Source organism: Apteryx mantelli, chromosome 34 (genome assembly GCF_036417845.1).
Source record: "Apteryx mantelli isolate bAptMan1 chromosome 34, bAptMan1.hap1, whole genome shotgun sequence".
Taxonomy (NCBI): domain Eukaryota; kingdom Metazoa; phylum Chordata; class Aves; order Apterygiformes; family Apterygidae; genus Apteryx; species Apteryx mantelli.
This window is the reverse complement of record NC_090011.1, coordinates 2,013,724-2,041,244: the sequence shown is the minus strand read 5'-3', so window position 1 is coordinate 2,041,244 and position 27,521 is coordinate 2,013,724. Positions and strand designations below refer to the sequence as shown.

General features: G+C 69.5%; 3 protein-coding genes across 3 annotated transcripts; 1 reads left to right on the top strand and 2 right to left on the bottom strand.

Moving 5' to 3' along the window:
* Window positions 1-2,141: 2,141 nt before the first annotated feature.
* On the bottom strand, window positions 2,142-6,516 carry RRAS (RAS related). Its single transcript, XM_067314346.1, has 6 exons — window positions 6,346-6,516; window positions 5,409-5,496; window positions 4,858-4,960; window positions 4,041-4,149; window positions 3,098-3,216; window positions 2,142-2,950 (listed from the first exon to the last, which is right to left on the bottom strand). Exons 1-6 carry the CDS (start codon window positions 6,499-6,501, stop codon window positions 2,863-2,865), a joined length of 663 nt encoding a protein of 220 aa, XP_067170447.1. The 5' UTR covers window positions 6,502-6,516; the 3' UTR covers window positions 2,142-2,862.
* Window positions 6,517-7,218: 702 nt separating this feature from the next.
* SCAF1 (SR-related CTD associated factor 1) lies at window positions 7,219-19,772 on the top strand. The gene is made up of 12 exons (XM_067314285.1): window positions 7,219-7,266; window positions 9,044-9,208; window positions 9,340-9,406; window positions 9,532-9,596; window positions 9,855-9,961; window positions 10,643-10,761; window positions 11,440-11,541; window positions 11,644-14,658; window positions 16,062-16,144; window positions 16,302-16,607; window positions 19,161-19,289; window positions 19,375-19,772. Exons 2-12 carry the CDS (start codon window positions 9,065-9,067, stop codon window positions 19,555-19,557), a joined length of 4,320 nt encoding a protein of 1,439 aa, XP_067170386.1. The 5' UTR covers window positions 7,219-7,266; window positions 9,044-9,064; the 3' UTR covers window positions 19,558-19,772.
* Window positions 19,773-20,509: 737 nt separating this feature from the next.
* Window positions 20,510-27,070, bottom strand: LOC136994882 (interferon regulatory factor 3-like). Its single transcript, XM_067314284.1, has 8 exons — window positions 26,912-27,070; window positions 25,975-26,204; window positions 25,216-25,282; window positions 25,012-25,041; window positions 24,820-24,865; window positions 24,259-24,378; window positions 21,440-21,558; window positions 20,510-20,701 (listed from the first exon to the last, which is right to left on the bottom strand). Exons 1-8 carry the CDS (start codon window positions 27,068-27,070, stop codon window positions 20,531-20,533), a joined length of 942 nt encoding a protein of 313 aa, XP_067170385.1. The 3' UTR covers window positions 20,510-20,530.
* Window positions 27,071-27,521: the final 451 nt, after the last annotated feature.

Here is a 27,521-nt window from a genome sequence, read left to right as displayed (position 1 = left end):
TACCAATTCCAGGATGGGGACGTCCTCCAAGATGGGGACGTTCTCCTGGGATGGGGCCACCCCCTAGGACTTGGGGACCCCGCCTGCCAGAGATGGGGACCCCCCCCCAGGAGAAGGAGACCCCGCCCCCTCTCCTTGGGGACAAGGACCCCCAATGTGGGGACAAGGACCCCCCCCCAGGATCAGGATTCCCCCCTCCATGGGCTCCCCCCCCCCTCCCCAGCACCCCAATTTTGGGGGCCCCCCCCCCGGGGCATCGGAGGGAGCGAGGGGCTTCACCCCCCCCAAACCCCCCCTTAAAAAAAGGGGGGGGGTCCGGGCGCCCCCCCCCCCACGTGTCCCCCCCCCCGGAGCCCCCTTATTTATATATATATGTATAAATGTCTATTTAGTAGCCTCCATCCTGGCGGGGGGGGGGGGGGCCCGGACGCCTGGGCCCTCTCCCTTTTGGGGGGGGGGACACACACACACCTGGGCCCCCCCCCCCCTTCCAGGAGGAGCCAGGACTCCTGGGCCCCCTCGGCCTTTGGGGTGAGAAACAGGGTTTTTGGGGGTGTGGGGGGGGGGGCACCCGGACTCCTGGGCCCTTTTTCCATGTGCCCCCCCCCCCCAAAAACCGGGACCAGCCCATTCCCCCCCCCCCCCGCCCCCCCCCCCGCCGGGGTGTCCTGTATATAAGTATTAAAGGGGGGGGGGGTTGAGGGGGGGGTCCCAAGCCAACGGGGGGGGTGTTTCCCCCCCAAAAAAGGGGGGGTTCCCCCCCCAAAATAAGGACCATCAGCCCCCCCCACCCCAAAATCCACCCCCCCCCTATTTATTGCCAAGTCCCCTCCCCCGGCTGGCTGGATTTTGGGGGGGGGGGGGAGGAAAAAATATAAAGGGGGGGGTGTTTCGGGGGGGCCGGGGGGGGGGTTTTTTGGCGGGGGGGGGCTTGTACATAGTGTATAGGGTCAAAGTCTCTATGTATCATATCGTATCGCTGGGGCCCCCCCCTCTCCTCCCCCCCCCCCCGGGGCCGGATTTTGCCCCCCCCGGCCCCAAATTTGCCCCCCCCCGGCCCCCATCGCCCTCCCCCCTCTCGGTTCTTTTTTTTTGTTGTTTTTTCCTCATTTTTTTTTTAATTATTATAATTATTATTATATATATTGGGGGGGTTCTGCGCCCCCCCCCGCGTCACTCCTGTCGTCCCCCCCCCCGCCATGAAAACGTATCGCCCCCCCCCCAAAAAAACCCACCCAAATCCCCGAATCCGGCCCCAAAACTGGGGCTCTACCCCCCCCTTTCCCCCCCCCCGCGCCCCCCGCCCCGGGGTATTTATTGGGGGCGGTTTCGGGGAGGGGGGGGGGGAGCAGCAGCGGCGGGGGGGGGGTCGCGCCGCCTCTTCCCCCCCCCCCAATTTCCGCGTTTCCCCCCCCCCTTTTCTACGGTGTATCGTGTCCGTGTTCGCGGCGGCCGCGGGTTCGTGTCGTGGGTGTTGCCGAGACCTTTTTATCGTTGCCGCGTGTCCGCAGCCTCCTTCTTTTTTTGGGGGGGGGGGGTCTCGGGGTGGGGGGGGGCTCGGGAAGCTGCGGGGGGGGGGTCTCACGAGTGGGGGGGGGTCTCGCACGAGGGGGACTTGCACTCGTGCATTGGGGGGGGGTCTCGCACAAGTGGGGGGGGTCGTTGCACCGGGGGGGGGTCTCACACGGGGGGGGGGGTCTCGCACGAGGGGTTTTTGCAGGTGGGGGGGGTCTCATATAGCTGCGGGGGCCTGATGCCGCTGTGGGGGGGGGTCTCATATGAGTGGGGGGGGTCATTGCACGAGGGGGTCTTGCACAAGGGGGGGTCTCGATCTGGGGGGCTCGTAGAAGTGTGGGGGGGGTCTCACATGAGGGGGGTCTCGCAGGAGTGGGGGGGGGGTCTCGCCCGAGTGGGGGCTCTTGTGCGGGGGGGGGGGCTCTCGCACGAGGGGGTCCCGTAGGACTTGTGGGGGGGTGTCTCACGCCTGGGGGGGGGGCGTCACGCAAGGGGGGGGGGACATCGAACGACGGGGTCTCACATGAGCGCGTGTGATTCTCACCCCCCCCCCCGTTCCCGTGACGCCCCCCCCCGGCCCACATGTGACCCCCGGCCCCTCCCGCACACGCGTGTGCACGCCGGCTTTAAGGCACTTTAATGTGTTGTTCCCCCCCCCCGAGGAGGGGGGGGGGCTCTTTGGTATTTACAGCGCTTGGGGGGGGGCTGAGGCCCCCCCAAAACTCGTGGCACCGATGGGGACGCACGCAGGCGCACGCGTGTTTTCCTGTGTTCGCACGGGGAACGTGCGGGGCCCCCCCCACGGCGGCGGGGGGGGGGGGATGTAAGCGAAGCTGGGGGCCCCCACCCGGACGCCTGGGTCCTTTTGGGGTGGGGGGGGGACCCCAAAAAGGGGCGTGGAGGAGCCCCAGGGACCCCAAAGTGGAGGTCTGGGGGGGGGGGCTGTGAACAAGGGGGGGTCCTGGGGCCCCAAAGTGGGGGTTTGGTGTGGGGGGGGGCGCTGTGAAAAAGGGGGTGCGGGGACCCCCAAAACGGGGAGCTGGGGGGAGGCCCCAAAATGGGGGTTTGGGGGGGGCCAAGACTCCCCGAAATGGGGGTCTCAGGAAGCCCCAAACGGCCCCCCCCACGAGGGAGAGGAACCTGGGGACCCCCAAAACTGGGGGGGCCCCTACCTGGATGGGGGGGTCCCTAAAAAGAAGATTTTTGGGGTGGGGGGGGCATCATGGAGGAACATCCAGAGCCCCCCCAAAACCAAGATCTGGGGGGAGGGGGTGTCCCTGCAAGAAAAGCCCCCCCACACACACTTGGGGGGGGCACCCCACACCCCCTTGATTGGGGGGGGGGCAGTTAGAGAAGGGCACAGGGGCAGCCCGCCGCCTCCTTGCCCCCGGGGGGGGCCGCCAGCGCCGGGGGGGTCTCCTGCTCCTGGAAGCGCCTGCGGGAGAGCGAGAAAGGGGGGGTGAGACGACGTGTTTTGGGGGGGGGTCCCCGACCCCTTTGGGGCTCCCGGACCCTTTCGGGGGGGTCCCAGAGCCTTTTGGGGGGTCCGGCCCCTTTTGGCCCCCCCCCCCCCCCCGCGCACCTGACGGCTCGCACCAGCTCGTGAAAGGCCTCGTCCACGTTGAGGCGGGTCTTGGCCGAGGCCTCGACGTAGGGCAGCCGGTTCTCCCGGGCGAAGGCCAGCGCCTCCTCCCGTGACACCTGGTTTGGGGGGGGGGGGGGCGAAAAGGCTCGTGGGGCGGCGACGTGGCCCCCCCCCCCCCCCGGGGACCCAGGCATCCGGGCGGGACGGTCACGGCCGTGGCGGCACCCTTAGGTCGCCTCCAAGATGGCCACCGCCACAGCTCTGCTCTATGGTGGTGTTTTTTGCTCTGAGGGGGGGACCAAGATGGCTGCTGGGGCCTGCTGGGGCGGGGTTTCCTGCTGTGATGGCGTCCAAGATGGCTGCCATGGCCTGTGGGGGTGGGACTTCCTGTTCTGGATTCAAGATGGCCACTGCAGCCTGTGGGGGGTGGGACTTCCTGTTCTGCATCCAAAATGGCCACTCTCTGCATTGGGGGTGGGACTTCCTGTTCTGGATCCAAGATGGCCACCACAGCACATTTGAGTGGGACTTCTGTTCTGGGCGGAGCCAAGATGGCCTGTGGGGGCAGGACTTCCTGTTCTGAATCCAAGATGGCTGCCATGGGGGTGGGACTTCCTGCTCTGGGCAGTTCCGGGATAACAAAGGTGGGACTTCCTGTCTCAAGAGCATCAACACAGGTCACTGGCTACCCTTGAGGGCGGGACTTCCTGTTGAGAGCCACTCAGCACCACCAACTTCCTGTTGTGGGTGGGCCCAAGATGGCCGCCGGGGGCGGGGACTTCCTGTTTCACCCCTTTTCGAGCAACTTGGAGCTGGGGAAGGCTCCAGACCCCCGGGGTGGGGAGGGAGGGAGGTTGTGCGGCCCCGGGGGGGTCTGGGGGGGTCCAGGGGTCCCGGGGGGGGTTGGGGGGGCCCCGGGGGGGTCGCGGGGGGGCCCTACCTGGCGCTGGGGGTGCAGGTCGGCCTTGTTGCCCACCAGCACGGCTGGGACGTCGTCGCGGTCCTTCACCCGCAGGATCTGCCCGTGGAGCCGGGCCAGCGCCCCGAAACTGCGCCCGGGGGGGGGCGAGGGGGGGTCAGGGGGGCGGGAACGGGCCTGGGGGGGGTTGGGGTGTCTGGGGGGAGTCAGGGGGGCAGGAAGGGTCCCGGGGGGGCGGGTTGGGGTGTCTGGGGGGGAGGGAAGGGTTCCGGGGTGGGGGTGGGGTGTCCAGGGGGGGTTCAAGGTGGCAGGAAGGGTCCTGGGGGGATTTTGGGGTGTCTGGGGGGGGGTTGAGGGCAGCGTGAGGGTGCCGGGGGGGGGTTGGGGTATCTGGGGGGGCAGGAAGGGTTCTGGGGGGGATTTGAGGGTGTCTGGGGGGGTTCAGGGGAGCAGGAAGGGTCCCAGGGGGGTTGGGGTGTCCAGTGGAGGTTCAGGGGGATGGGAAAGGTCCTGGGGGGGGCTCAGGGACGCAGGAAAGGTCCTGGGGGGTGGGGGTCAGGATGTCGGGGGGGGGGCTCAGGGCAGTAGAAAACCTCCCGAGGTAGATTTGGGGGTGCCGGAGGGGGGGGTTCCAGGACACTGTGAGGGGCTTGGGGCAAGTTTTGGGGTGCCGGGGGGGGTTGGGGGTGCTGGGGGGGGATTGCGGGCAGTGCGAAGGACACAGGGGGGATTCGGGGGTCCCGGGGGGGGTTGGGGTGCTGGGGGGGGGTTGAGGGCAGCGTGAAGGTTTGGGGTGGGGTTTTGGGGTGCCGGGGGGGTTTGGGGGGGTCCCCGTTACCTGCCGCGGTCGTTGACGGCGAAGACGAGCAGGAAGCCGTCGCCGGCGCGCAGGTACTGCTCCCGCATGGCGCCGAACTCCTCCTGCCCCGCCGTGTCCAGGACTGTGCCCCCCCCCGGGTGGGTCATGGGGTCACTGCGCCCCCCCCGGAGGGGACCCAGGCGTCCGGGCCCCCCCCCTTCACCACCACCCAGGGGGCCCAGGCGTCCGGGATCAGCACCCCCCCCCCAAAAAAAAAGGGACCCAGGTGTCCAGGTCCTGCCCCACCACCCAGGGGGCCCAGGCGTCCGGGCTCCCCCCCCCCCCCACAGAGGGGGCCCAGGCATCTGCCCCCCCCCCCCAAAAGGGACCCAGGTGTCCGGACCCCCCCCAGAAGGGGGCCCAGGTGTCCGGGATCATCCCAGCCCCCCCCCCCACACACATAGGGCACCCAGGCGCCCGAGCTCCCTCTTGCCTCGCCCACAGTGGGGGGGCCCAGGCGTCCGGGTCCTGCCCCCCGTTGCCCCCCGCCCAGCCGCAGGGGGCCCAGGCGTCCGGGCGGCCGCACTCACTGTCGAGGCGGGCGGGGGCCCCGTCCACGGCGCAGACCTTGGTGTACGAGTCCTCGATGGTGGGGTCGTAGTCGGAGACGAAATACGACTGGGGGGGGGGGACGGGGGGTGGACGGCGATGGGGCCCAGGCGTCCGGGCTCCCGACACCCCCCCCCCCATGATGGGGCCCAGGCATCTGGGCTGCCGACCCCCCCCCCCCCGGGGATGGGGGGTGGGGGGGTCCCTATGAGGGGTCCCAGTTTGGGGTCTCGGTTGGGGGGGTCCCGGTTAGGGGGGTCCCAATGGGGGGTTCCCTATGGAGGGTCCCATTTTGGGGGGGGGGCCTGTGGGGGGGGCCCTGTAAGGGGTCCCAGTTTGGGGTCTCAGTTGAGGGGGTCCCTGTGAGAGGTCCCGTTTGGGGGGGGTCCCTGGAGGGGGTCCCATTTTGGGGGGGTTGCTGGGGGTGGGGTCCCTGTAAGGGGTCTCGGTTGGGGGAGTCCCTGTGAGAGGTCCCGTTTGGGGGGGGGTGCTGGGGGGGGCCCCATTTTGGGGGTCCCCTCGGGAGGTCCCGTTTTGGGGGGGTCCCTGGGGGGGGTCCCTGGGGGGGGTTCCCTATGGAGGGTCCCATTTTGGGGGGGGCCCTGTGAGGGGTCCCAGTTTGGGTCTCAGTTGGGGGGGTCCCTGTGAGAGGTCCCGTTTGGGGGGGTTGCTGGGGGGGGGTCCCATTTTGGGGGGTCCCCTCGGGGGGTCCCGTTTTGGGGGGGTCCTAGTCGGGGGGTTCCTGTGGGGGTCCCGTTTGGGGGGGGGTCCCATTTTGGGGGGGGTCCCAGTTGGGGGCTCCCTGTGGGGGTCCCGTTTGAGGGGGGTCCCATTTTGGGGGGGGTCCCTGCGGGAGTCCCGTTTGGGGGGGGACCCTGGGGGGGGGTGTCCCATTTTGGGGGTTTCCCCGCGCCTTGCCTGGATGAACTGGATGGTCAGCGCGCTCTTGCCGACGCCGCCGCCGCCCACCACGACGAGGCGGTGCCGCGGGGGGGGCGCCCCGACCCCGGTCCCGGTCCCGGTCCCGGTCCCGGCCCCGGCCCCGGCCCCGGCCCCGGCCCGCTCCCGCTCCATGCCTCGGCCCGGGGAGGGGGGCGGGGCCCGCATGCTAATCTATGCAAATGACCCAACCCGCCCCGCCCCCTGTGCCCGCCGCTGCCCTACAAGGCGCGCTGGCCCCGGCGAGGGGGGGCGTGGCCCGGCCGCCTGGCTCCGCCCCCACCCCCGCCGCGGCGGAGGGGAGGGGCCGGAAGTGCGTCACCTCCGCCCGGCCCCGCGCGAAGGGACCCAGGATTCCGGGGCGCCCCCCTTTCCCCCCCTCCCCGGGAAAGCGACTAACAGCCCCACCGGGAGGGATGACGTCACGCCTGGCGACGTCACTCGTGGTGGCGTCACTCATGGTGACGTCACGCGGCGGCGACGTCACTCCCTTCACTCCCTTCCCTTCCCTTCCTGTGCCGCGCCGGGCCCGGCCCCACCGCGCCGTCTCCTAGCAACCGCCCGCCATGGCGGAGCTGCGCTCCCGGCGTGCCTTGCGCGCCTTTCTTGCCGCCCCTCCTACACGCCCGGCGGGACTACCCGTCCCGGCGTGCCCCGCGCGGCCCGAAGGCTGCTGGAGCTGTAGTCCCCCCCCGCCCCTCGCCGCCCGCACTACGGCTCCCGGCACACCCCGCGCGGCGCGGGGGCTGCTGGGATCTGTAGTCCGCACACCCCCCCCAACCCGCACTACGGCTCCCGGCGCGCCCCGCGCCCGGCCCCGCCCCCGCAGCGGAGCCGAGCGGGTAAGATGGCGGCGGGGGCGGCCGGGCTGGGCCCGCGCCTCTAGGGCGGGGGGCGGAGGTACCGGGGGGGGAGGAAAACGGGGCCTGGGGGGGGAGAACCGGGGCCGGGAGGGGGGGGCGGCAGCACGGGGGGGCAGAGGGGAGGGGGTGGTTGGGGCAGGAAGGGGGCGGTTGGGGCAAGAATGGGGGGATTTGGGGCAGGAGGGGGCACTGGCGCAGGAACGGGCGGGTTTGGGGCGAGAACGGGAGGATTTGGGGCAGGAGGGGGTTAGCTGAGGTCAGAAAAGGTGATCGGGGCAGGAAGGGGGGGCACTGGGGTAGGAATGGAGGATTTGGGGCGAGAACGGGGGGATTTGGGGCAGGAGGGGGCCATTGGGGCAGGAATAGGGGATTTGGGGCAGGAATGGGCGGTTTTGGAGCAGGAGGAGGTAAATTGGGGTAAAGAGAAGCGATCAAGGTAGAAAGAGGAGTTTGAGGCAGGAATGGGGGGGGTTGGGGGCAGGAAGCAGTTCCGTGGGGTAAAATGAGGCGATCAGGGTAGGAAGAGGGACGCTGGGGCAAGACTAGGGGATTTGGGGCAGGAAGGGGGGATTTGGGGCAAGAATAGGGGGCTTTGGAGCAGGAAGGGTGTGTTGGGGCAGGAAAGGGTTAGCTGGGAGTGGGGAAAAATGGATTGGAGCAGGAATGGGGAGCATTGGGGTAGGAATAGGGGGATTTGGGGTAGGAATGAGGGGATTTGGGGCAGGAAGGGGGGAATTTTGGTTAGGAATGGGGAGCGTTACGACAGAAAGAGAAGATTTGGGGTAGGAAAGGGGAATTTGAGGTAAGAAAAGGTGATCAGGACAGGAAGGAGACATTTGGGGCAGGAAGGGGGAGCGCTGGCTCAGGAAAAGCGATTTAAACTATAACGTGGTTAGTTGGGGTAAAATAAGTGATTGGGGCAGAAAAAGGCAGTTTTGGGTGAAGAAAAGGTTAATTGAAATTTAAAAAAAAAAGATGTTTGGGACAGGCAGTGAGGGGATTTGGGATTAGAAAAGGTGATGGGGCAGGAAAGGGGAAATTGGAGCAGAAAGAGGGATAATAAGGTGGAAAAAGGAGCCTGGAAAAAAAATGGGGTTTAGGGATTTAATTAGACAATTCGGGTATAAAAAGATGATTAAGAAGGAAGTATTTGGGGTAGGAAAGGGGGATTTGGGGGCAGGAGCGGGGGCTTCAGGGCAGAAAAAGGAAAGAAGAGCAGGAAAAAGTGTTAGGGAGCGAAGGGAGAGCAGAGGGGAAGGATTTGGGAAGGGAGCAATAAAGGGAATTAGAGTAGGAAAAGGGCAAATGGGGCAGAAAGGGGGGAGCTGGGACAGAAGGGAGGGGGAGTTGGGGCAAAAAAGGGGGAATTCTGGCAGAAAAGGAGGATTTGGGGTAGAAAAAGGAGAACTGGGGTTGAAAAGGGAGAATTGGGGTAGAAAGGAAGGGGAAAATGAAACAAAAAAAGGAGAAAAGAGTGGAAAAAGGGGGAAGTGGGGCAGGAAAGAAGAAGAATTGGGGTGGAGAGAGAGGAATTGGGGTGAAAAAGGGGGAATTGTGACAGGAGAAGGGAACTGGGGTAGAAAAGGGGGATTGGGGACAGGAAGAAGCAGGGAATTGGGGCAGAGCCAAGGGGATTTGGGGCAGGAGAGGGGAAAGGGGGCAGAAAGAAGGGGGGGAGCAGGGGGTCGAAAAGGGGGGAGCGGGGGCAGGAGGGAGAAACGGGGGGTAGAAAAGGGGGGGATCGGGGCAGCAAGGAGGGAGCGGGGGGCGGGGGGGGGGTCACAACCCCCAAATCTCCCCCCCCATCGTCGCAGGCCGCTCGCCGTCGCCGGGCCATGGAGGAGGAGGAGGAGAAGCCGCGGCCCCCGGGGCGGGAGGACCCGGCGGGGCCCGGCGAGGACCCGGGGCGCCCCGGCGAGGCCCCCCCCGAGGCCGAAGGCTGCCAGCGGGGCCCCCTCTGCCCCGGGCAGGTCATCATGGTAAGGGACAGCACCAGGGGGGGAAGGTTGGGTTTGGGGGGGAGGCCCGGACGCCTGGGCCCCCCCCCCGTTTCGCCGCCGGCGGGGTGCTGAGCCCCGGCGCCGGGATCTGCCCTCCTCTTCCTCGGCAGAAGGCTCTGCAGCGCGTGGTGAGCGGCGGCTTCCAGGGCGAGCGGCAGGATTGGGCCGGTGACAAAGGTAGGGCGGGGGGGGGGGACGCTTGGTGGCCCTGCGTCCTCGCGCGTGTCCCCCTCGGTGTCCCCGAGGGGCTCGTCCTTGTCCCCCTCACCCCCCTCTTCCTCCCCTTCCTCCCGCCCTTGCAGACGCCGCGAGGAAGAGGATGGCCCGGCAGCCGTGGTGCTGGGGACCCCGCGCCGAGGGCGGCCCGGTGAGTGACGCCGCTTCGGCGACGAGGTGACGGCGCCTCCCAGTACCTCCCAGTACCTCCCAGTTCCTCCCAGCGCCTCCCAGTCCGGCTCGGCGGTGGGAGCGCCGAGCCCCTCGCGACGCCGCGGAGCAGCCGCGTGTCCCGGTGCGCCGTGCGCCCCGGCTCTGCCCCGGTGCACGCTGGGAGCCGAATTTCGGGGCGGGGGGGTCCCTCTGTCCCTTCCCCCCCCCTCCTTCAGCGTCTGATCCCCCCCCCCAGATTTCGGAGGCGCCGGGGGGCCTCGCGGGGGCCCTCGACCAGCTGCAGCAGACGTGTTTGGCCTCGCTGCGGGCCCAGCTGCTCCTCGGCTCCGCCGCCGCCGCAGGGTGAGCCGGACGCCTGGGCCCCTCACCCCCGCGGGGTGGGAGGGGGGCACCCGCACGCCTGGGCCCCCCCTGGAGGTGGCGAAAAGGGATCCCGGATGCCTGGGTCCCACTGGGGTGGGAGGGAGAGAGCCCGGACGCCTGGGCCCCACCCTGGGGAGGGGGATCCCAGATGCCTGGGCCCCCCCCCGGGAGGTGGAGAAAAGGGATCCCAGACACCTGGGCCCCCCCTGGAAGTGGAGAGAAGGGATCCTGGATGCCTGGGCCCCCCCCCCCCGGAGGTGGAGAAAAGGGATCCCGAACGCCTGGGTCCCACTGGGGTGGAGAAAAGGGATCCCGGATGCCTGGGTCCCACTGGGGTGGGAGGGAGAGAGCCCGGACGCCTGGGCCCCCCCCGGGAGGTGGAGAAAAGGGATCCCGGACACCTGGGCCCCCCCTGGAAGTGGAGAGAAGGGATCCTGGATGCCTGGGCCCCCCCCCCCCGGAGGTGGAGAAAAGGAATCCCGGACGCCTGGGCCCCCCTGGGGGCGGGAGGAGGGGGAAGCCCGGACACCTGGGCCCCCCTGGGGTGGGTTGGGGACCTCCCGGACGCCTGGGCCCCCTCGGGGTGGAGCGGGGCGGGGGGGGGGGCCACCCGGACGCCTGGGCCCCCCCCCCGTGCCGACGCCGTCCCCATGCCGGCAGTGGGGAGGGCGAGGGGGACCTGGAGGAGGTGGAGCTGGTGGCCGAGGTCCGCGTCGGGGACGTGGCCGCCGCCTCGGGGCTCCTCCGCCGCGAGCGGCCCTGGAGGGCACCTAAAGGAGGTGGGTGGGGGCCGGGGGGGGGGGGGCCGCACGGGGTGCTGGGGGGGGGCAGGGGGGCTAGGAGGGGTCCCTGAGGGGCATATGGGGTGCCGGAGGGGGACATGGGGCCTCAGGAGGGTCCCCGGGGGGGACACGGGGTGCTGGGGGGGGACACGGGGCATTAGGAGGGTCCCTGGGGGGGAATCTAGGGTGCTGGGGGGGGGATGTGAGGCCTTAAGGGGGTGTCGGGGGGGGAAATAGGGTGTTGGGGGGGAACATGGGGCATTAGGAGGGTCCCTGGGGGGAATTTGGGTGCTGGGGGGGGATATGGGGCATTAAGAGGGTCCCTGGGGGGGAACTTGGGGTGCTAGGGGGGGACACGGGGCTTTAGGAGGGTTCCTGGGGGGAATTTGGGTGCTGGGGGGGGGGACACGGGGCATTAAGAGGGTCCCTGGGGGGGAACTTGGGGTGCTGGGGGGGGACACGGGGCATTAAGAGGGTCCCTAGGGGGACATGGGGTGCTGGGGGGGGACGACATGGGGTCTCAGGAGGGTCCCTGGGGGGGACATGGGGTGCTGGGGGGGGACACGGACATTGGGGGGGGGGGGACGTGGGGTGCTGGGGAGGGAGGGGACGCCTGGGGTGCGTCCCCCCCCCCACCCCGTGACGCCTCCCCCCCCCCCCCCCGGTGTCGCGCAGGCCGGGTGCCGGGCTCGTCGGCGCGGCGTTGGCGAGCCGCCGCCGGCCCCCCGGCCCCCCCGAGCGGCCCCCCGGGCGCCCCGCCGGCCCCCCCGCTGCCCCGCCGGCCCCGCCGCGGCCCCCCACCCACGCCGGGCCGGCCCCGGCGCCCCCGGGGCCCCCGCGCCGCCGTGCTGGGCGCCGTGCTGGGCGCCCCCCCGGCCCAGCAGCGCCCGCAGGGGCCCCCCCCGGCCGCCGCCACCGCCGCCGCCCGCGACCCGCCGCCGCCCGCCAGCGCCCTGGAAAAAGCCGATTCCTCCTCGTCGTCGTCCTCCTCCTCCTCGTCGTCGTCCCGCTCGTCTTCCTCCTCGGCCTCCTCCTCCTCGCAGCCCGGCGCGCCGCCCGCCGCCGCCGCCTGCCTTCCCCGCTCGCCCGACCTCGATATTTATGACCCTTTCCACCCCACGGACGAGGACAACGCCGGCGGCGACTTCGCCTACGGCGCCTCGCCCCGCAAAGAGGCCGAAGGGCGGCAGGACCAGAAGTACGACCCCTTCGACCCCACCGGCTCCAACCCCAGCTCGTCCCGCAGCAGCCCCAGCCCCGACGACGAGGAGGAGGAGGAGGACGACGAGGAAGATGAGGAGGACGACGACGACGACGAGGACGACGAGGCGGCCGCCGCCGCCGCCCGGCCCGACATGTCGCACAGCATCAGCCGCATCTCGGAGACGTTGGCCGGCATCTACGACGACAACAGCCTCAGCCAGGATTTCCCGGGCTCCGAAAAAGGCCCGGAGGAAGCGGAACCCAGCTCCAGCCCGGCGTCGCGGCCGCCGCGACCCGACAAAGCGCCCGCCGAACCCTCCGAGCCCAAAGAGCAGCCGCCGGGAGCCGACTCGACGCTGCCGGAGGAGGAAAACGCTTCGGAGCAGTCGGACGGAGCCGAGCCGGAACCGCGGCGGCGCGTTTTCGTCGTCGACTTGGCAGCCAAGAGCCGCTCGGAAGCCGAGGCCAATCCCAAGCTGGAAGGAAAAGTGTCGCTGGAGGTGGTGACGGCGGGCAACCCCAAAGCGCCGGCGCGGGGCGAGAAAGGCGCCAAGAGCGGGCGGCACCGGGCCGGGCGCCGGGCGCCGCTCGACTGGGGAGGCGCCGAAGGCGACTCGGAGATCGAGGAAGGCGAAATCGTGCAGCCCGAGGACGAGCGTTACAGCCCCATCCGGCTTTTCCGGAGCCGGTGCCGGGCCGCCGAACCGCGGGCGCTGCGGTTGCCCGAGGGCGACGATTTCCTCTCGCTTCACGCCGATTCGGACGAGGAGGCCGCGCTGCAGGTGGACTTCGGCGACAGCCAGCCCGACCCGCGCTGGAAAGGGGCCGATTTGCGGCGCAAGATCCTCACGCAACGGCGCGAACGTTTCCGGCCTCCTTCGCAAACCCGGTCGGCTTCCAGTTCGGGATCGCGGAAGAAAAGCAAACGCTCGCGGGAACGCAAAGCGCCCAAAGAACCTCGGGCGCCTTCGTGGCCGGCTAAAAAAGCTTCCGAATCGCGCTCCAAATCCAAAGAGCGCCGGCGTTCCCGTTCCCGCCACCGCGGCTCCCGCTCCCGTTCCCGCCGGCGCTCCTGGTCGCCGGCCGGCGGTGGCGGCGGCGGCGCCGTTTCCGCCGTGGGCTCCGACCGCCGGCGACGCCGCTCCAAATCGCGGGAGAAACGCCGGGGCCGCCGTTCCCGCTCGGGCAGCAGCGGCGGCGGCGACCGGGCTCGGCGACCCCGGCACAAGGACAAGCACCGCGGCGAAGGGAAGAAGAAGAAGAAGCAGCAGCGCTCGCGCTCCCGCGACAAGCGCCCGCCGCGCCGCGCTTCCCGCGACAAGGACCGCGAGGCGCATCCGGATGAGGCCAAAGCGGAGAAGGCGGCGGCGGCGGGAGGCGAGCGGCGGCGCGACGCCCGCGCCGTGGTGCCGCCCTCCATCCAGGACCTCAACGACACCGACCTCTTCACCATCAAGAGGACCATCACGGTGAGCCGGCAGGAAGGCACGCCGGAGCCGGCCAAGCGCGAGGTGCTCTACGATTCCGAAGGCTTGAGCTTCGAGGGGTTTTCCGATCGCGAACCCCCCGAGGCGGCGCCGCTCCGTGGCCACCCGACCTCCGGCAAAGGGGAATCCGGAGCGGCCCGCAAAGCCGAGGAGCCTCCCAAAAGCAAAGCCAGCAAGGAGAAGGAGCGCAAGCGGGGCTACGCTGAAGAGCGCCCGGCGGCGCGCGAGAAGTACAAGAAGAAATTCAAGGAAGGACCCGGCCGCCCGGCGCCGGAGCCGCCGAAAGCGGAGAAGGAAAAAGCGCGCGCCGAGCGGGATAAGGCGCCGCGCAAAGCCAAAGCGGCGCACAAGGAGAGCGGCGGCGGCGGCGGCAAGGGCGGCTCGGCGCGCAAGGTGAAGCTGCAGTCCAAGGTGGCCGTGCTCATCCGCGAGGGCGTCAGCTCCACCACCGCCTCCGTCAAGGAAGCCGGCTCCATCGGCGTCAAGTTCAGCCGCGACACCGAGAGCCGCTCGCCCTTCCTCAAGCCCGAGGAGAAAGCGGCGGTGGCGGCGGCCGCCGCCGAGGCCAAAGCCGGCGGCAAAGCGGAGCCGGCCGACGGCAAGGAGCCCGGCGGCAAGGCCAAGAAAGCCAAGACGGTGAAGGCCAAGACGGGCCTCAAGAAGACCAAGGGCGCCGGCGGCAAGGCCAAGGGCGCCGGCGAGGCCAAGAAGAAGAAGAAAACCAAACCCAAGGGCTCGCTGAAGAAATCCAAAGCGGACAGTTGCAGCCAAGGGGGGGGCGGCAGCCCCCCGCTGCGACCCCCCGCCAAGGACGAGGCGCCCTGGGCCGGCGCGGAGAAGACGCCCGGCGGCGCCAAACCGCCGAGCCCGGCTAAGCCGCCTCCGCCGCCGGCGCCGCCGGCCGAGCAGGAGCTGACGCCCGACTCGCAGACCGTCGACAGCAGCTGCAAGACGCCCGACGTCTCCTTCCTCGCCGAGGAGGAGGCCGGTGGCGGCGGCGGCGCGGTGGCGGCGGTGACGGTGACGGTGGCGGCGGGTGCCGGGGCGGCCGCGGAGGCGCCGCCGGGGGAGCCGCAAGCCGACAGCCGCTCGGAGGCCAAGGAGGAGCCGGGGAGGCCTCTGCCGCCGCCGCCGCCCGCCGCCGCCCCCCTGGCCTGGAACCTGCCCGGCGGCGTCGACTGCACCACCAGCGGCGTCCTGGCACGTAGGTGGCACCGGGGTGGTGGCGTCGCCATCGGGGCGATGGTATCGCCGTCACGAGGGCGGTGGCACCATCGGGTTGGTGGTGTGGCCGTTGGGGCGGTGGCATCGCCGTCAGGGTGGTGGCGTTGCCATCATGAGGGTGGCACCACCGTCAGGGTGGTGGCATCACCATCATGAGGGTGGCACCACCGTCAGGGTGGTGGCATCACCATCATGAGGGTGGCATCACTGTCAGGGTGATGGTATCGCCATCGTGAGAGTGGCGCCACTGCCAGGTCCGTGGCATGGCCATCAGGGTGATGGCATCGCCATCGCAAGGGTGGCGTCACCATCGGGTTGGTGGTGTGGCCGTTGGGGCGGTGGTATTGCCGGCAAGAGGGTGGCATCGCTGTCAGGGTGGTGGCATTGCCATCAGGGTGGTGACGTCACCATCACAAGGATGGTGTCACCGTCAGGGCAGTGGCATCACCATCACAAGGATGACATTACCATTAGGGTGATGGTATCGCCATCACAAGGGTGGTGTCACCGTCGGGGCAGTGGCATCGCCATCAGGGTGGTGGCATTGCCATCACGAGGGCATCATCACTGTCAGGGCAGTGGCATCGCCATCGTGAGGGTGGCACCGCCATCAGGGTGGTGGCGTTGTCATCATAGGCCTGTCATCTGGGCAGTGGCATCACCATTGGGGCAGTGGCATCAGAGTCAGGGTGGTGGCATCAGCATCGGGGCGGTGGCATTGCTGCCAAGAAAATGGCATCGCTGTCAGAGTGGTGGCATTGCCATCATAAGAGTGGCATCACTGTGAGAGTGGTGACATTGCCATCACAGGGGTGGCATCGCCATCAGGGCGGTGGCATTGCTGTCAGGGTGGTGGCATTGCCGTCAGGGTGGTGGCATTGCCACTGAGGAGGTGCCATCACCATCAGGGCGGTGGCATCACCGTTGCAGGAGCGGCATTAGCGTCAGGAGGGTGGCATTGCTGTCGGGGGGTGGCATTGCTGTCAGGGATGTGGCATCAACACCGCGGGGGTAGCGTTGCCATCAAGGAAGTGTTTTTGCTGTTAGAGGGGTGGCATGGCCATCAGGGTTGGTGGCATTGCCATCGCAGAGGTGGCATCGCCATCACAGGGGTGGTGTGGTCATCAGGGGTGGTGGCATCACCGTCATGGGGGTGGCATCACCATTGCAGGGGTGGCATGGCCATCAGGGGAGATGGCATCACCATCATGGGGGTGGCATCACCACCGCAGGGGTGGCATGGCCATCAGGGGTGGTGGCATCGCTGGCACGGGGGGTGGCAGCACCGTTGGGGGTGGTATCGCCACCGGGACGGTGACATCGCCGCCACGGGGACATCCGTCACCCCTTTTTCTTCTCCCCCCCCCACCCCCCACCACGCAGTGACAGCTCTGCTCTTCAAGATGGAGGAGGCCAACCTGGCGAGCCGGGCCAAGGCGCAGGAGCTCATCCAGGCCACCAACCAGGTGGGGACACGGCGAGGGGGACAACAAGGACGTCACCCACCCCATGGGGGCGGGGGGGGGGGCCAAACCCTGGTGTCCCCCTTCCTCAGCGGGGATGCCGGGAGGGCGTCGGCGTCCCCCGCCCCGGCGTCACCTCCGTCCCCGTCTCCGTCCCCAGATCCTGAGCCACGCCAAGCCGGCGGCCCCCCCGGGCGCCCCCCAAACGCCGGCGCCCGTCGTCCCGGCGGCCCCGGCGGCCCCGGCGCCCGCCCCCTTCCTGCTGCACGGGGCCCTGCCGCTGGCGGGCTGCCCCCCGGCGCCCCCCGGCCCCCCGGCGCCCCCCGGCCTCGGGGCTCCCGCGGCCACCGCCGCCGTGGTGGTGGCCCCGGGCGGTGGTGGCCCCGGACCCCTCTACGGCGCCTCGTCCGAAGCCAGCAAGAGGGACGGGAGCGTCAGCTCCGAGGGACGCGGCGACACCGATAAGGTGGGTGGGGACGCGGACGCGAGGGGAGGGGGGGACACAGGGTGTCCCGTGGTGATGGGGGACCAGGGAGGGACACGGGGTGGCCTCAGGTGACAAGGACATCCCGTAGGGACCAGGGGAACATGGAGCATCCTGCGGCGACGGGGACATCTTGTAGGGACCAAGGGGACGTGGGGCATCGTGCGGCGACGGGGACATCTTGTAGGGACCAAGGGGACGTGGGGCATTCTGCGGCGACGGGGACGTCTTGTAGGGACCAGGGGGACGTGGGGCATCGTGCGGCGACGGGGACGTCTTGTAGGGACCAGGGGGACGTGGGGCATCATGCGGTGACGGGGATGTTTTGTAGGCACCAAGGGGACATGGGGCATCGTGCGGCGACGGGGACGTCTTGTAGGGACCAGGGGGACGTGGGGCATCCTGCGGTGACGGGGACGTCTTGTAGGGACCAGGGGGACATGAAGCATCATGCGGTGACAGGGACATCCCGCAGGGACTGGGGTGGCGCAGGGTGTCCCATGGTGATGGGCGACCAGGGAGGGACACGGGGTGGCCTCAGGTGACGGGGACATCTTGTAGGGACCAAGGGGACGTGGGGCATCGTGCAGCGACGGGGACGTCTTGTAGGGACCAGGGTGGCATGGGGCGTCCCGTGGTGGCGGGATGCGTGTGGCAGAAGCCTCCCCAGGTGACACAGGGTGTCTCGCGGTGACAGGGACTGAGGTGACACAGGGTGTTTCATGGTGACAGGAATACGCATGGCAGAAGCGTCCCGTGGGGACTGGGGGGAGATGGGGTGTCCCATGGGGACAGGGACATCCTACAGGGATTGGGGTGACAAGGGACGTCCTGCGGTGATGGGGACGCGCGTGATGGCGTCCTGCAGGGACTGGGGCGACACGGGGCGTCCTGCGGTGACGGGGACACGTGTGACAGGGGTGTCCCGTGGTGGCGCTCGTGGGGACGTGCGTGATGGGTGTCTCATGGGGGTGATCACGGGGACGCGCGTGACACGGCGTCCCACGGCGGCGCTGATGCTTGTGACAAGGCTGATGCTGGTGGGGACGGCTGGGACGCGATGTCCCGGGGCGGTGGTGGCGCTGGGGACACTGGTGACAGGGATGTCCTGAGCTGGAGGTGGTATTTGGGACACCAGTCGTGGGTGTCCCGAGTTGGAGGTGGCTCTGGGGACACCGGTGACGTGGATGTCCCAAGTTGGAGGTGGCGCAGCCCTGGTGCTGGTGACATCTTCTGTCCCTAGCAGGCACGGCGGTGACGGGGACATCCCGTGTCGGTGGCATCCCGTGTCGGTGGCGGTCACGGCAGTGACGTCCCGTGTTATTGGCGGTCACAGCGGTGACAGGGACAGCCCGTAGCGCTGACAGTCAGGTGCAGCGGTGACGTGGCATGTTGGTGGCAGGCACAGCGGTGACGTCCCGTGTTGGTGGGCACGGTGGTGACAGGGACATCCTGGGTCGGTGGAGGTCACAGCAATGACGGGGACATCCCATGTCGTTGGTGGGCACGGTGGTGACAGGGACATCCCATGTCGTTGGTGGGCACGGTGGTGACAGGGACATCTCATGTCACTGGTGGGCACAGTGGTGACGGGGACATCCCATGAGATTGGTGGTTACGGTGGTGATGGGGACATCCCATGTCATTGGGCATGGTGGTGACGGAGACATCTCATGTCGGTAGTGGTTAGAGTGGTGATGGGGACATCCCGTGTGATTGGTGGTCACGGTGGTGACGGGGACATCCCATGTCACTGGTGGTCATGGTGGTGACGGGGACATCCCATGTCACTGGTGGGCACAGTGGTGACGGGGACATCCCATGTCATTGTTGCGTACAGCGGTGATGGGGACATCCCGTGAGATTGGTGGTCACAGCGGTGACAGGGACATCCCGTGTGATTGGTGGGTACGGTGGTGATGGGGACATCCCATGCTGGTGATCACAACAGCGAGAGGGACATCCCGTATCGGTGGTGGTCACAGCGGTGACAGGGACATCCTGTGGTGGTCATAGTGGTGACGGGGACATCCCGTGTCATTGGCGGGCACGGTGGTGATGGGGACATCCCCTGTTGGTGGGCATGGTGGTGACACCCCATGGCGGTCACAGCGGTGAGGGAGACATCCCGTGTTGGTGGCGGTCACAGCGGTGGCAGGGACATCCCGTGTCGGCGGTCACAGTGGTGGCGGGGGCATCCCACGTCATCGGCGGGCACGGCGGTGACGGGGACGCCGTCCCTGTTGGCGAGCACGGTGGTGACACCCCGTGGCCGTCACGGCGCTGAAGGAGACATCCCGCGTCACCGGCGGCCACACCGGCGACACCCCGCGGCGGTGACAACAACCTCCCCCGGCGCCAAGGCCCCGGCCACGAACCCAACGGTGACGGGAACCCATCCCACGTGGCCTCCTCCTCCTCAATCCGGACGCCCGTCCTCACCCTGGACACGGTGTCCCCTCCGCGGACGCGCGTCACCGCCCCGCAGCCGCGTGTCCCCCGCTCACCCCCCTGCCCCCCCCGGTGTCCCCGCAGTACCTGAAGAAGCTGCACACGCAGGAGCGGGCGGTGGAGGAGGTCAAGTTGGCCATCAAACCCTACTACCAGAAGAAGGAGATCACCAAGGACGAGTACAAGGACATCCTGCGCAAAGCCGTGCACAAGGTAGGGCGAAAGAGAAGGGGGGGGGAAGGTCCTGGGGGGGGGGGTCCCCGACCCGCTGACACCCCTGTCCCTGTCCCCAAAAAAGATCTGTCACAGCAAGAGCGGCGAGATCAACCCGGTCAAGGTGAACAACCTGGTGAAGGCCTACGTGCAGCGCTACAAGTACTTCCGGAAGCGGGGCCGGCGGGTGGAAGAGGAGCCCGGGGGGCCCCCCAAAGAGCTGGGGGGGCCCTTGGACAAAGCCCCCCTGCCCATGCCCCCGCTCTGAGCCTTTCTTGGGGGCCCCCCCCCCAAAAAAAAACACAAAAAAAACACAAAAAAACACAAAAAAACGGGCCCTTCTTTGCCCCAAAAAACCACCCCAACGGACTCGGTTTTACTCTGTAAATACGCGCTGGAGACGGGGGACCCCCCCCCTTCCCCCCCCCCCCACTCCACGTTGGGTTTATTTTGGGTGGGGGGGCAGTTGGGGGTGGAATTGGGCCCCCCCCCTTTTCCTCCCCCCCCCCCCCCGTGCCCGTCACACTTGGTTTTACTTATTTAGCATGGATTTTTCGGCCCCCCCCCCCCCCAAAAAACACCCTGTACCCCCCCCCCCCGGCCGCCCCTTCATAAACTGCCTTTAGCCACTTGGTTGCGTCTCTGTTTTGGGGGGGGGGGGGGGGCAACAGCCCGGATGCCTGGGCCCCTCCCCCTGATTTGGGGGGGGTCCCCAAGTTTTTGGGTTGGGGGGGGTGTTTTTTTTCGGGGGGGGGGGGGGGAGGCCGGACGCCTGGGCTCCTCGGGGACGGAGGTAAGCGAGACTCACGCCTGGTCCAAAGTCTTTATTTTTGGGGGGGGGGGGGGGGTGTTGTGGGCCCCCCCCCTGCAGCTTTGGGGGGGGGTCCCCCGTGCTGTGGGGGGGGTCCCCAATGCTGATCCCCCCCCCACGGCAGGGTCCCCTTGTGCCGTGGGGGGGGGGTCCCCAATGCCTTGAGGGGGTCCCCAGTGCTGGGGGGAGGCCCCCCCAATGCTTTGAGGGGGTCCCCAATGCCTTGAGGGGGTCCCCCACATTGTGGGGGGGTCCCCTGCGGTCCCCTGCGTTGCGGGGGGGGGTCCCCCATGCCCTGGGGGGGGCCCCCATGCCCAATGTGGGGGGGGGGGCCCTGTGCTGCCAGGGGTCCCGGCGCCGCAGAGGTGGATCCCGGCGCCCCGGGGGGGGTCCCGGCACTCGGGGGGGGGGGTCCCGGCCCCCCCCCCTCTTAGGGGGGGGGCAGGCTGTCCATGCGCTCGTCCCAGCTGCGCAGGGCCCCCAGCAGCCCCCCCTCGCCCAGCGAGGCCGAGAGCTGCAGCTGCAGCTCGGAGCTGCGCAGCGACGAGGCCCCTTGCGCCCGGCTCAGCTCGTGCAGCAGCCGCAGCGCCACCGGCACCACCTGCGCCGGGGGGGGGGGGGGGGGGGGACACGGGACGCGTCACCCCCGCGACCCCCCCCCCCTTCCCCGCGACCCCCCCGGTCCCCCTCATCCTGCCCCAAGACCCCCTGGCTCCCTTGGGACCCCCCCGGCCACCCATCCAGCCCCCAGGACCCACCCATCGTCCTCACCATCCTCTCTGTGACCCCCCCTGTCCCCCTTGGGACCCCCCTGGTCCCCCCATTCAGCCCCCAGACCACCCCAGTCCTCCCCAACCTCACTGTGACCCCCCCCATCCTGCTCCAGGGCCCCCCCGTCTCCCTTGGGACCCCCCCAGGACCCCCCTGTCCCCTTGGGGACCCCCCCGTCCTGCCCCAGGACCCCTGTGTCCCCCCTGTCCCTCTTGGGACCCCCCTGGTCCCCCCCATCCCCCTTGGTCCCCCCCACCCAGCCCTGGGACCCCCCCCCGTCCCCCTGGGGACCCCCCTGGTCCCCCCTGTCCTGGCCCAGGACCCCTGTGTCCCCTCCGTCCCCTTTGGGACCCCCCCCCGGTCCCCCCTGTCCTGCCCCAGGACCCCCCCCAGTGAGCTCTGCCCTGGTGGGGGGGGTGTCCATTTGCCCCAGGGGGGTCTGTAACTGCCCCAGAGCTCTCATTTGCCCCGGGGGGGGGGTCTGTTTGCCCCAGGGGGTATCTCCCCACCCCGGGGGGGTCCCGTTTGCCCCGGGGGGGGGGGACAGGGGACACGACCCCCCCCTTACCTGCACCATGACGAGCTTGCGGGTCCAGGTGTGGCTGGGCTGGGGCCAAGGCTCCCCCAGGCAGAGCCAGAGCTCGTACTGGGGCGACCCCCCCCGGCCCTCCATGAAGGCGATCAGCTCTGGGGGGGGGACACACACACGGGGGGGGGGGTGGGGACGTGCCCTGCCACCCCCCCGGGGTCTGCTGTCCCCCCCAACGTCCCCTCTCCGGGGCTGTGTCCTCCCCCCCATGTCCCATCCCCCCCATTCCCTTCCCCAGTCCCGTATGTCCCCCCCCCCACCGTTCCCTTCCTGGGCCTGTGTCCCCCCCCCCCCCAAATGTCCCCATCCTGGGCCTGTGTTCCCTCCTCCATGTCCCCTCCTTGGTCCCATGTGTCCCCCTATGTCCCTATACATTCCCTCCATGGTCTTATGTGTTCCCCCCCCCCCTGTCCCTTTCCTGGTCTTGTGTGTTCCCCCCCCATGTCCCCTCCCTGGTCCCCTGTGTCCCCCCCATCCTTTCCTCGGTCCCATGTGTCCCCCCCATGTCCCTTTTCCTGGTCCCATGTGTCCCCCCCGTCCCTTTCTTGGTCCCATGTGCCCCCCCCATCCCATGTGTTCCCCTATGTCCCCATACATCTTCTCCGTGGTCCCATGTGTCCACCCCCCCCACATCCCCTCCTTGGTCCCCTATGTCACCCCCCCCATCCTTTCCCTGGTCCCATGTGTCCCCCCCATGTCCCTTTCCTGGTCTTGTGTCCCCCCCATGTCCCCTCCCTGATGCCACATGTTCTGTGTCCCTTCCCTGGTCCCATGTGTCTCCTCATCCCCTCCCCGGTCCCATACGTCCCCCCATGTTCCCTTCCCAGTCCCATAGGTCCCTTGTGTCCCCCCCACATCCCTTCCCTGGTCCTGTGTGTCCCTTCCCTGGTCCCATAGGTCCCCCAATGTCCCTTCCCTGGTCCCATATGTCCCCCCCCACGTCCCTTTCCTGGTCTTGTGTGTCCCCTCTCATGTTCCCTCCCTGATGCCATATGTCCCGTGTCCTCTCCCTGGTCCCATACGTCCCCCCACATCCCCTCCCCGGTCCCGTATGTCCCCTCACGTCCTCTCCCTGGTTCCGTAGGCCCCCCCACGTCCCTTCCTGGTCCTCTATGTCCCCCCACGTCCCCTCCCTGAGCCCATATGTCCCCCCACGTCCCCTCCCTGGTCCCATACGTCCCCCCACATCCCCTCCCTGGTCCCATACGTCCCCTCCCTGGTCCCGTATGTCCCCCCACATCCCTCCCTGGTCCCGTACATCCCCCCACATCCCTCCCTGGTCCTGTATGTCCCCCCACGTCCTCTCCCTGGTCCCATACATCCCCCCCCGGTCCCGTAGGTCCCCCCACGTCCCCTCCCTGGTCCCATACGTCCCCCCCCCCCTGCCGCACGGCGCCGGTACCTCTGACGAAGTCGCGGAGGCCGTAGAGGGGCTCGTAGGCGCCTTTGGGCAAGGCGCCGCCGGGGGTCTCGGGCCCCCCCGGCCCCCCGCCGCGACCCCAGAAGACGCGGCAGCGGCCCAGGCGGGCGCCCTCGAGGGCCGGGCCGCGGGGGCGCAGCGTCACCCCCCCCCCGGCGTCGTCACCGCCGTCGCCGTCACCGCCGCCACCCCCCCCCAGGCCCCGCAGCACCCGCCGCGTGTAGTGGGCCTGGCGCCTGTCGGCCACCGCCGGCTCCGGCAGCGCCACCGTGCCCGGCGCAGCCCCCCCCGCGGCCCCCCCCGCCGCCGCTGCCGCCACCAGCCGCAGCCCCCCCGCCGCCGCCGCCACCGCCGTCTCCAGCACCGCCCGGCCCCGGTAGAACACCCGCACCTCCAGGTCCGTCCCTGCCGGGAGATTTGGGGGTGGGGGGGGTCAGGTGGGGGTCCCCTAAACCTCCTGGGGCACCCTGACCCCCCCCCCGGGGCACCCCGAGGCTCTAGGGACCCCCCCCATAGGGCACCCGCACCTCCAGGTCCGTCCCTGCCGGGAGATTTGGGGGTGGGGGGGTCAGTTATGGCCCCCCCCCGGATCCTATAGGGACCCCTAAAGCCCCTGGGGGCACCCTGACCCCCCCCGGGGCACCCCGAAGCTCTAGGGACCCCCCCCCCTAGTGCACCCACATCTCCAGGTCCATCCCTGCTATGAGATTTGGGGGGGTGGGGGGCCAGTTGGGGCCCCCCCAGACCCTATAGGGACCCCTAAGCCCCTTGCAGGGTCTCCTAACCCTATAGGGACCCCCCCAAACGCGATGGGGGCACCCCCAGGTCTATAGGGACCCCCAGGTCTCTCCATTCCCCTTCCCTTCCCCAGGGTTCCCCCCATCCTATAGGGTCTTCCCTGACCCCCCCCCCAAACACGCTATAGGGGTTCCCCAAGCCCCTCTGCCCCCCCCAACTTCCCGGGGGTCTCCCCAAACCCTATAGGGACCCCCACAGTGACCCCCAACGCCCTCCGGTGCCCTGTAGCTCCCCAGGGACCCCTAGACCCTATAGATCCCCCCCCCAGCCCTATAAGACACCCAGGGTCCTCCCTATACTGTATAAGGTCCTCTCGATTCCCCCCCCCAACGCTATAGGGGACCCCAAAATCCTTGTCCCCCTCTAACTCCCCCTGGATCCCTCAAACCCTATAGGTCCCTCCCAGCCCTATAGGGACCCCCAGACTCTTGCAGCACCCCCTAAATTCCCAAGGATTCCCCCAACCCTATATGTCACCCCCAGCCCTATAGGATCCCTCGGGGGCCCCCCCCAAACCCTATAGGGTCCCCTCGATCCCCCCCCCAGGGCCCCCCCAAATTGGGGGGGGGCCGGGACTTACTCAGTTCATCCGCCCCGATGAGCAGCTCGGGGAGGGGGGAGCTGGACTGGAGGGGGGGGGCCGGCCCCATGGCGTCCTCCGGGGGGCAATAGGGGGGGTCCGGGGGCAATGCGGGGGGGTCTGGGGGCAATAACAGGGGTTAGGGGGCAATAAGGGGGGGGCTGGGGGCAATAAGGGGGCCTGGGGGCAATAGCAGGGGGCTGGGGGTAACAAGGGGGGGTCTAAAGGCAATAAGGGGGCTCTAGGAGCAATAAGGGGGGCCCAAGGGCAATAAGGGGGGGGCAGGGAGCAACAAGGGGGGGCATCAGGGGGGCAATAATGGATCAGGGGCAATAAGGGGGGGCAATAAGAAGCATCCAGAAGCAATAGCAGGGGACAGGGGGCAATAAAGGGGGACTGGGGGCAATAAGAGGGGTCGGGGGCAATACGCTCCATGAGGGGAATCAAGGGCAATAAGGGGGCAATGGGGGAGGGGGTGAGGGGGGCAACGGGGGGGGCAATAAGGGGGGGTCAGGGCAATGGGGGGGGCTGGGGGCAATAAGGGGGGGGGGCAATACCCACCTGGGGCAGCGTCGGGGGGCCGGAGCGAGCAGCGAGATGGCGGCGTCTGCAAGGGAGACGGGGACGGTTGGGGGGGGGGGGGCCCGGACGCCTGGGCCCCCTCGGGGGGGGGGGGGGTAGGAGGGGGCCGGACGCCTGGGCCCCCTCGGGGGGGGGTAGGGGGGGGCCCCGGACGCCTGGGCCCCTTCTCACTTTCGTCGGGGCTGGAGAGCACCAGCATGTTCATGACTTCGTCCAGGTCCCCAGTCCTGGGGGGCAGGGGGGGTAATAAGGGGGGGTATTAATTAAGGAGAGGTAATTAGGAAGGTAGTTTAATGGAGTGTGGGGGGGTTGTGGGGGGCAGGCCCCGCCCCCCAGCCAAGCCCCGCCCCCTGCCCCCCCCCCCCAACCTGGTCGCAGTCCAGCTCCAGCTCCAGCTCCGGCTCCAGCAGCTCCAGGGCCCCCCCGGGGGGCTCCTCCGGGCCTGGGGGGGGGGGGGGGGAAGAGGGTTGGGAGCCCTCCCCGGCCCCCCAACCTGCCCCACATACCTCCCTCCTGCCCCCCCAACCTGCCCCCCAGCGCCCCAATCTGCCCCCAAATCCCCAATCTGCCCCCTATACCCCCCTCCTGCCCCCAGCCCCCCCAACCTGCCCCACATACCCCCCTCCTGCCCCCCAACCTGCCCCCAGCGCCCCAATCTGCCCCCCAGCACCTCCCAATCTGCCCCCCAGCACCCCCTAATCTGCCCCATATACCCCCATCCTACCCCAGCACCCCCTAATCTACCCCCAGCACCCCCCAACCTGCCTCCAGCACCCCTATTCTGCCCCCATACCCCCTTCTGCCCCCCAATATGCCCCCCAGGCCCCCCAACCTGCTCCACATACCCCCCTCCTGCCCCCCAACCTGCCCCCCAGCGCCCCAATCTGCCCCCTATATCCCCCTGCTGCCCCCAGTGCCCCCTCATGCCCCCCAGCACCCCCTAACCTGCCCCCAGGCCCCCTGCTCTGCCCCCCAGCACCCCCGTTCCGCCCCCCAGCAGCCCCTAACCTGCCCCCAGGCCCCTGCTCTGCCCCCCAGCACCCCCGTTCCGCCCCCCAGCACCCCCCTAACCTGCCCCCAGGCCCCCTGCTCTGCCCCCAGCACCCCCGTGCTGCCCCCTATCCCCCCCCTCACCGGCGCCGCCCTCCTCGGGGGGGGCTTGCGGGGGGCCGTCGCCGCCCCCCCCCCGGCGCCTGGGGCAGGAACTCGTAGACCTTGTGGGGGTCCCCGGCGTCGCCGCTGCGATCCTCGACCACGCGCAGCCCCGGCTTGCGGTTCAGCGCCGCTCGGAAGTTGCGCTTCCACACGGCCGGAGCCGGCGGGTCCACGCCAGGCCGGTAGCACCCGCTGGCGATGGCCCAGTCCTGGGGGGGGGACACGGACACGGGGGGGGACACACACACACACACGCACACGAGTGGGGTCCCCCTCCCCGGCACGGACCTTCCCCCCGTTAACCGGGGGACGCCCTGCTGCAGGGTGGGGGGGAGATGGGGGGGGTTGGGGGGGCTGGTGGGGGGGCTGGGTGTTGGGGGGTGCTGGGGGGGGACTGGGGGTGCTGGGAGGGGGACTGAAGGTGCTGGGGGGGTCTGGGGGGGACTGGAGGTGCTGGGAGGGACTGAGGGTGTTCAGGGGGGTGCTGGGGTCATGCCAAGGGAGGATTGGGGGTGCTGGGGGGGGGATTGGGGGGTTGTGGGGTGCTGGGGGGGACTGGAGGTGCTGGGGGGGGACTGGGGGTGTTCGGGGGGTGCTGGGGTCATGCCAGGGGAGGATTAGGGGTGCTGGGGGGGTCTATGGGGGTGCTGGGGGGGGGACCAGGGGGTTGTGGGGTGCTGGGGGGAACTGAGGGTGCTGGGGGGTTCCTGGGGGGGTGCTGGGGAGGGGACTGGGGGGGTTGTGGGGTGCTGGGGGGCCATGGGGGTGCTGGGGAGGGGACTGGAGATGCTGGGGAAGGATTGGGGGTCTGGGGGGGTGCTGGGGGGGAACTGGGGGTGCAGGAAGGGTGCTGGGGGGGGGGAATGTGGGGGGGTGCGGAGGAGGGGGGGGTCCCCCGGGGGGGGGGGGCCGGTACCTGGAAGAGCTGGAAGTCCTCGGGGGCGACGTCGTGGCGCAGCCCGTGCTTCCAGGGCACGCGGAAGCGGGTGGCCCCCACCCAGCGCACCCCCGCGTAGCCCCCCCGGTCGAGCTGCGCCCGCAGCCAGGGCAGGATCAGGGGCTTCGGGGTGCCCATGGCCCCCTGGGGGCGACGGGAGAGGGGGGGGTCACCGCGGGGCGAGATGGCCACAGGGGGACGGGGGGGGGTAGATTGGAACCCAGGGGGGCAGATGGGGGCTCTGTGGGGCGGATTGGGGGTCTGGGAGGGGCAGATGGGGGGTCCAGGGGGGCAGATGGGGGGTCCAGGGGGGGCAGATGAGGGCCCTGAGGGGCAGATTAGGGGTCCTGGGGGGGGGCTTCGGGGTGCCCATGGCCCCTGGGGGCGATGGGGGGGGGTCACTGTGGGGTGAGATGGCCACAGGGGATGGGGGGGCAGATTGGGACCCAGGGGGGGCAGACTGGGGGTCCAGGGGGGTAGATGGGGGCCCTGGGGGGCAGATTAGGGGTCCTGGGGGGGCTTCGAGGTGCCCATGGCCCCTGGGGGCGATGGTGGGGGGGGTCACCACGGGGCAAGATGACCCCGGGGA

Bases quoted from the DNA above. Each gene is read 5' to 3' on its own strand.
- SCAF1 (XM_067314285.1), top strand. From the start codon at position 9,065: ATGGAGGAGGAGGAGGAGAAGCCGCGGCCCCCGGGGCGGGAGGACCCG. The intron at 9,407-9,531 runs GTAGGGCGGGGG...CCGCCCTTGCAG, and splicing joins GGATTGGGCCGGTGACAAAG to ACGCCGCGAGGAAGAGGATG. The intron at 9,962-10,642 runs GTGAGCCGGACG...CCATGCCGGCAG, and splicing joins GGCTCCGCCGCCGCCGCAGG to TGGGGAGGGCGAGGGGGACC.
- LOC136994882 (XM_067314284.1), bottom strand. From the start codon at position 27,070: ATGGGCACCCCGAAGCCCCTGATCCTGCCCTGGCTGCGGGCGCAGCTC. The intron at 24,866-25,011 runs GTGAGAAGGGGC...TCTCCCTTGCAG, and splicing joins GCTCTCCAGCCCCGACGAAA to ACGCCGCCATCTCGCTGCTC. The intron at 20,702-21,439 runs GTAAGGGGGGGG...CCCCCGGCGCAG, and splicing joins GCAAGCTCGTCATGGTGCAG to GTGGTGCCGGTGGCGCTGCG.
- RRAS (XM_067314346.1), bottom strand. From the start codon at position 6,501: ATGGAGCGGGAGCGGGCCGGGGCCGGGGCCGGGGCCGGGGCCGGGACC. The intron at 5,497-6,345 runs GCAAGGCGCGGG...CCCCCCCCCCAG, and splicing joins TGACCATCCAGTTCATCCAG to TCGTATTTCGTCTCCGACTA. The intron at 4,150-4,857 runs GTAACGGGGACC...CCCCGGGCGCAG, and splicing joins GCCGTCAACGACCGCGGCAG to TTTCGGGGCGCTGGCCCGGC.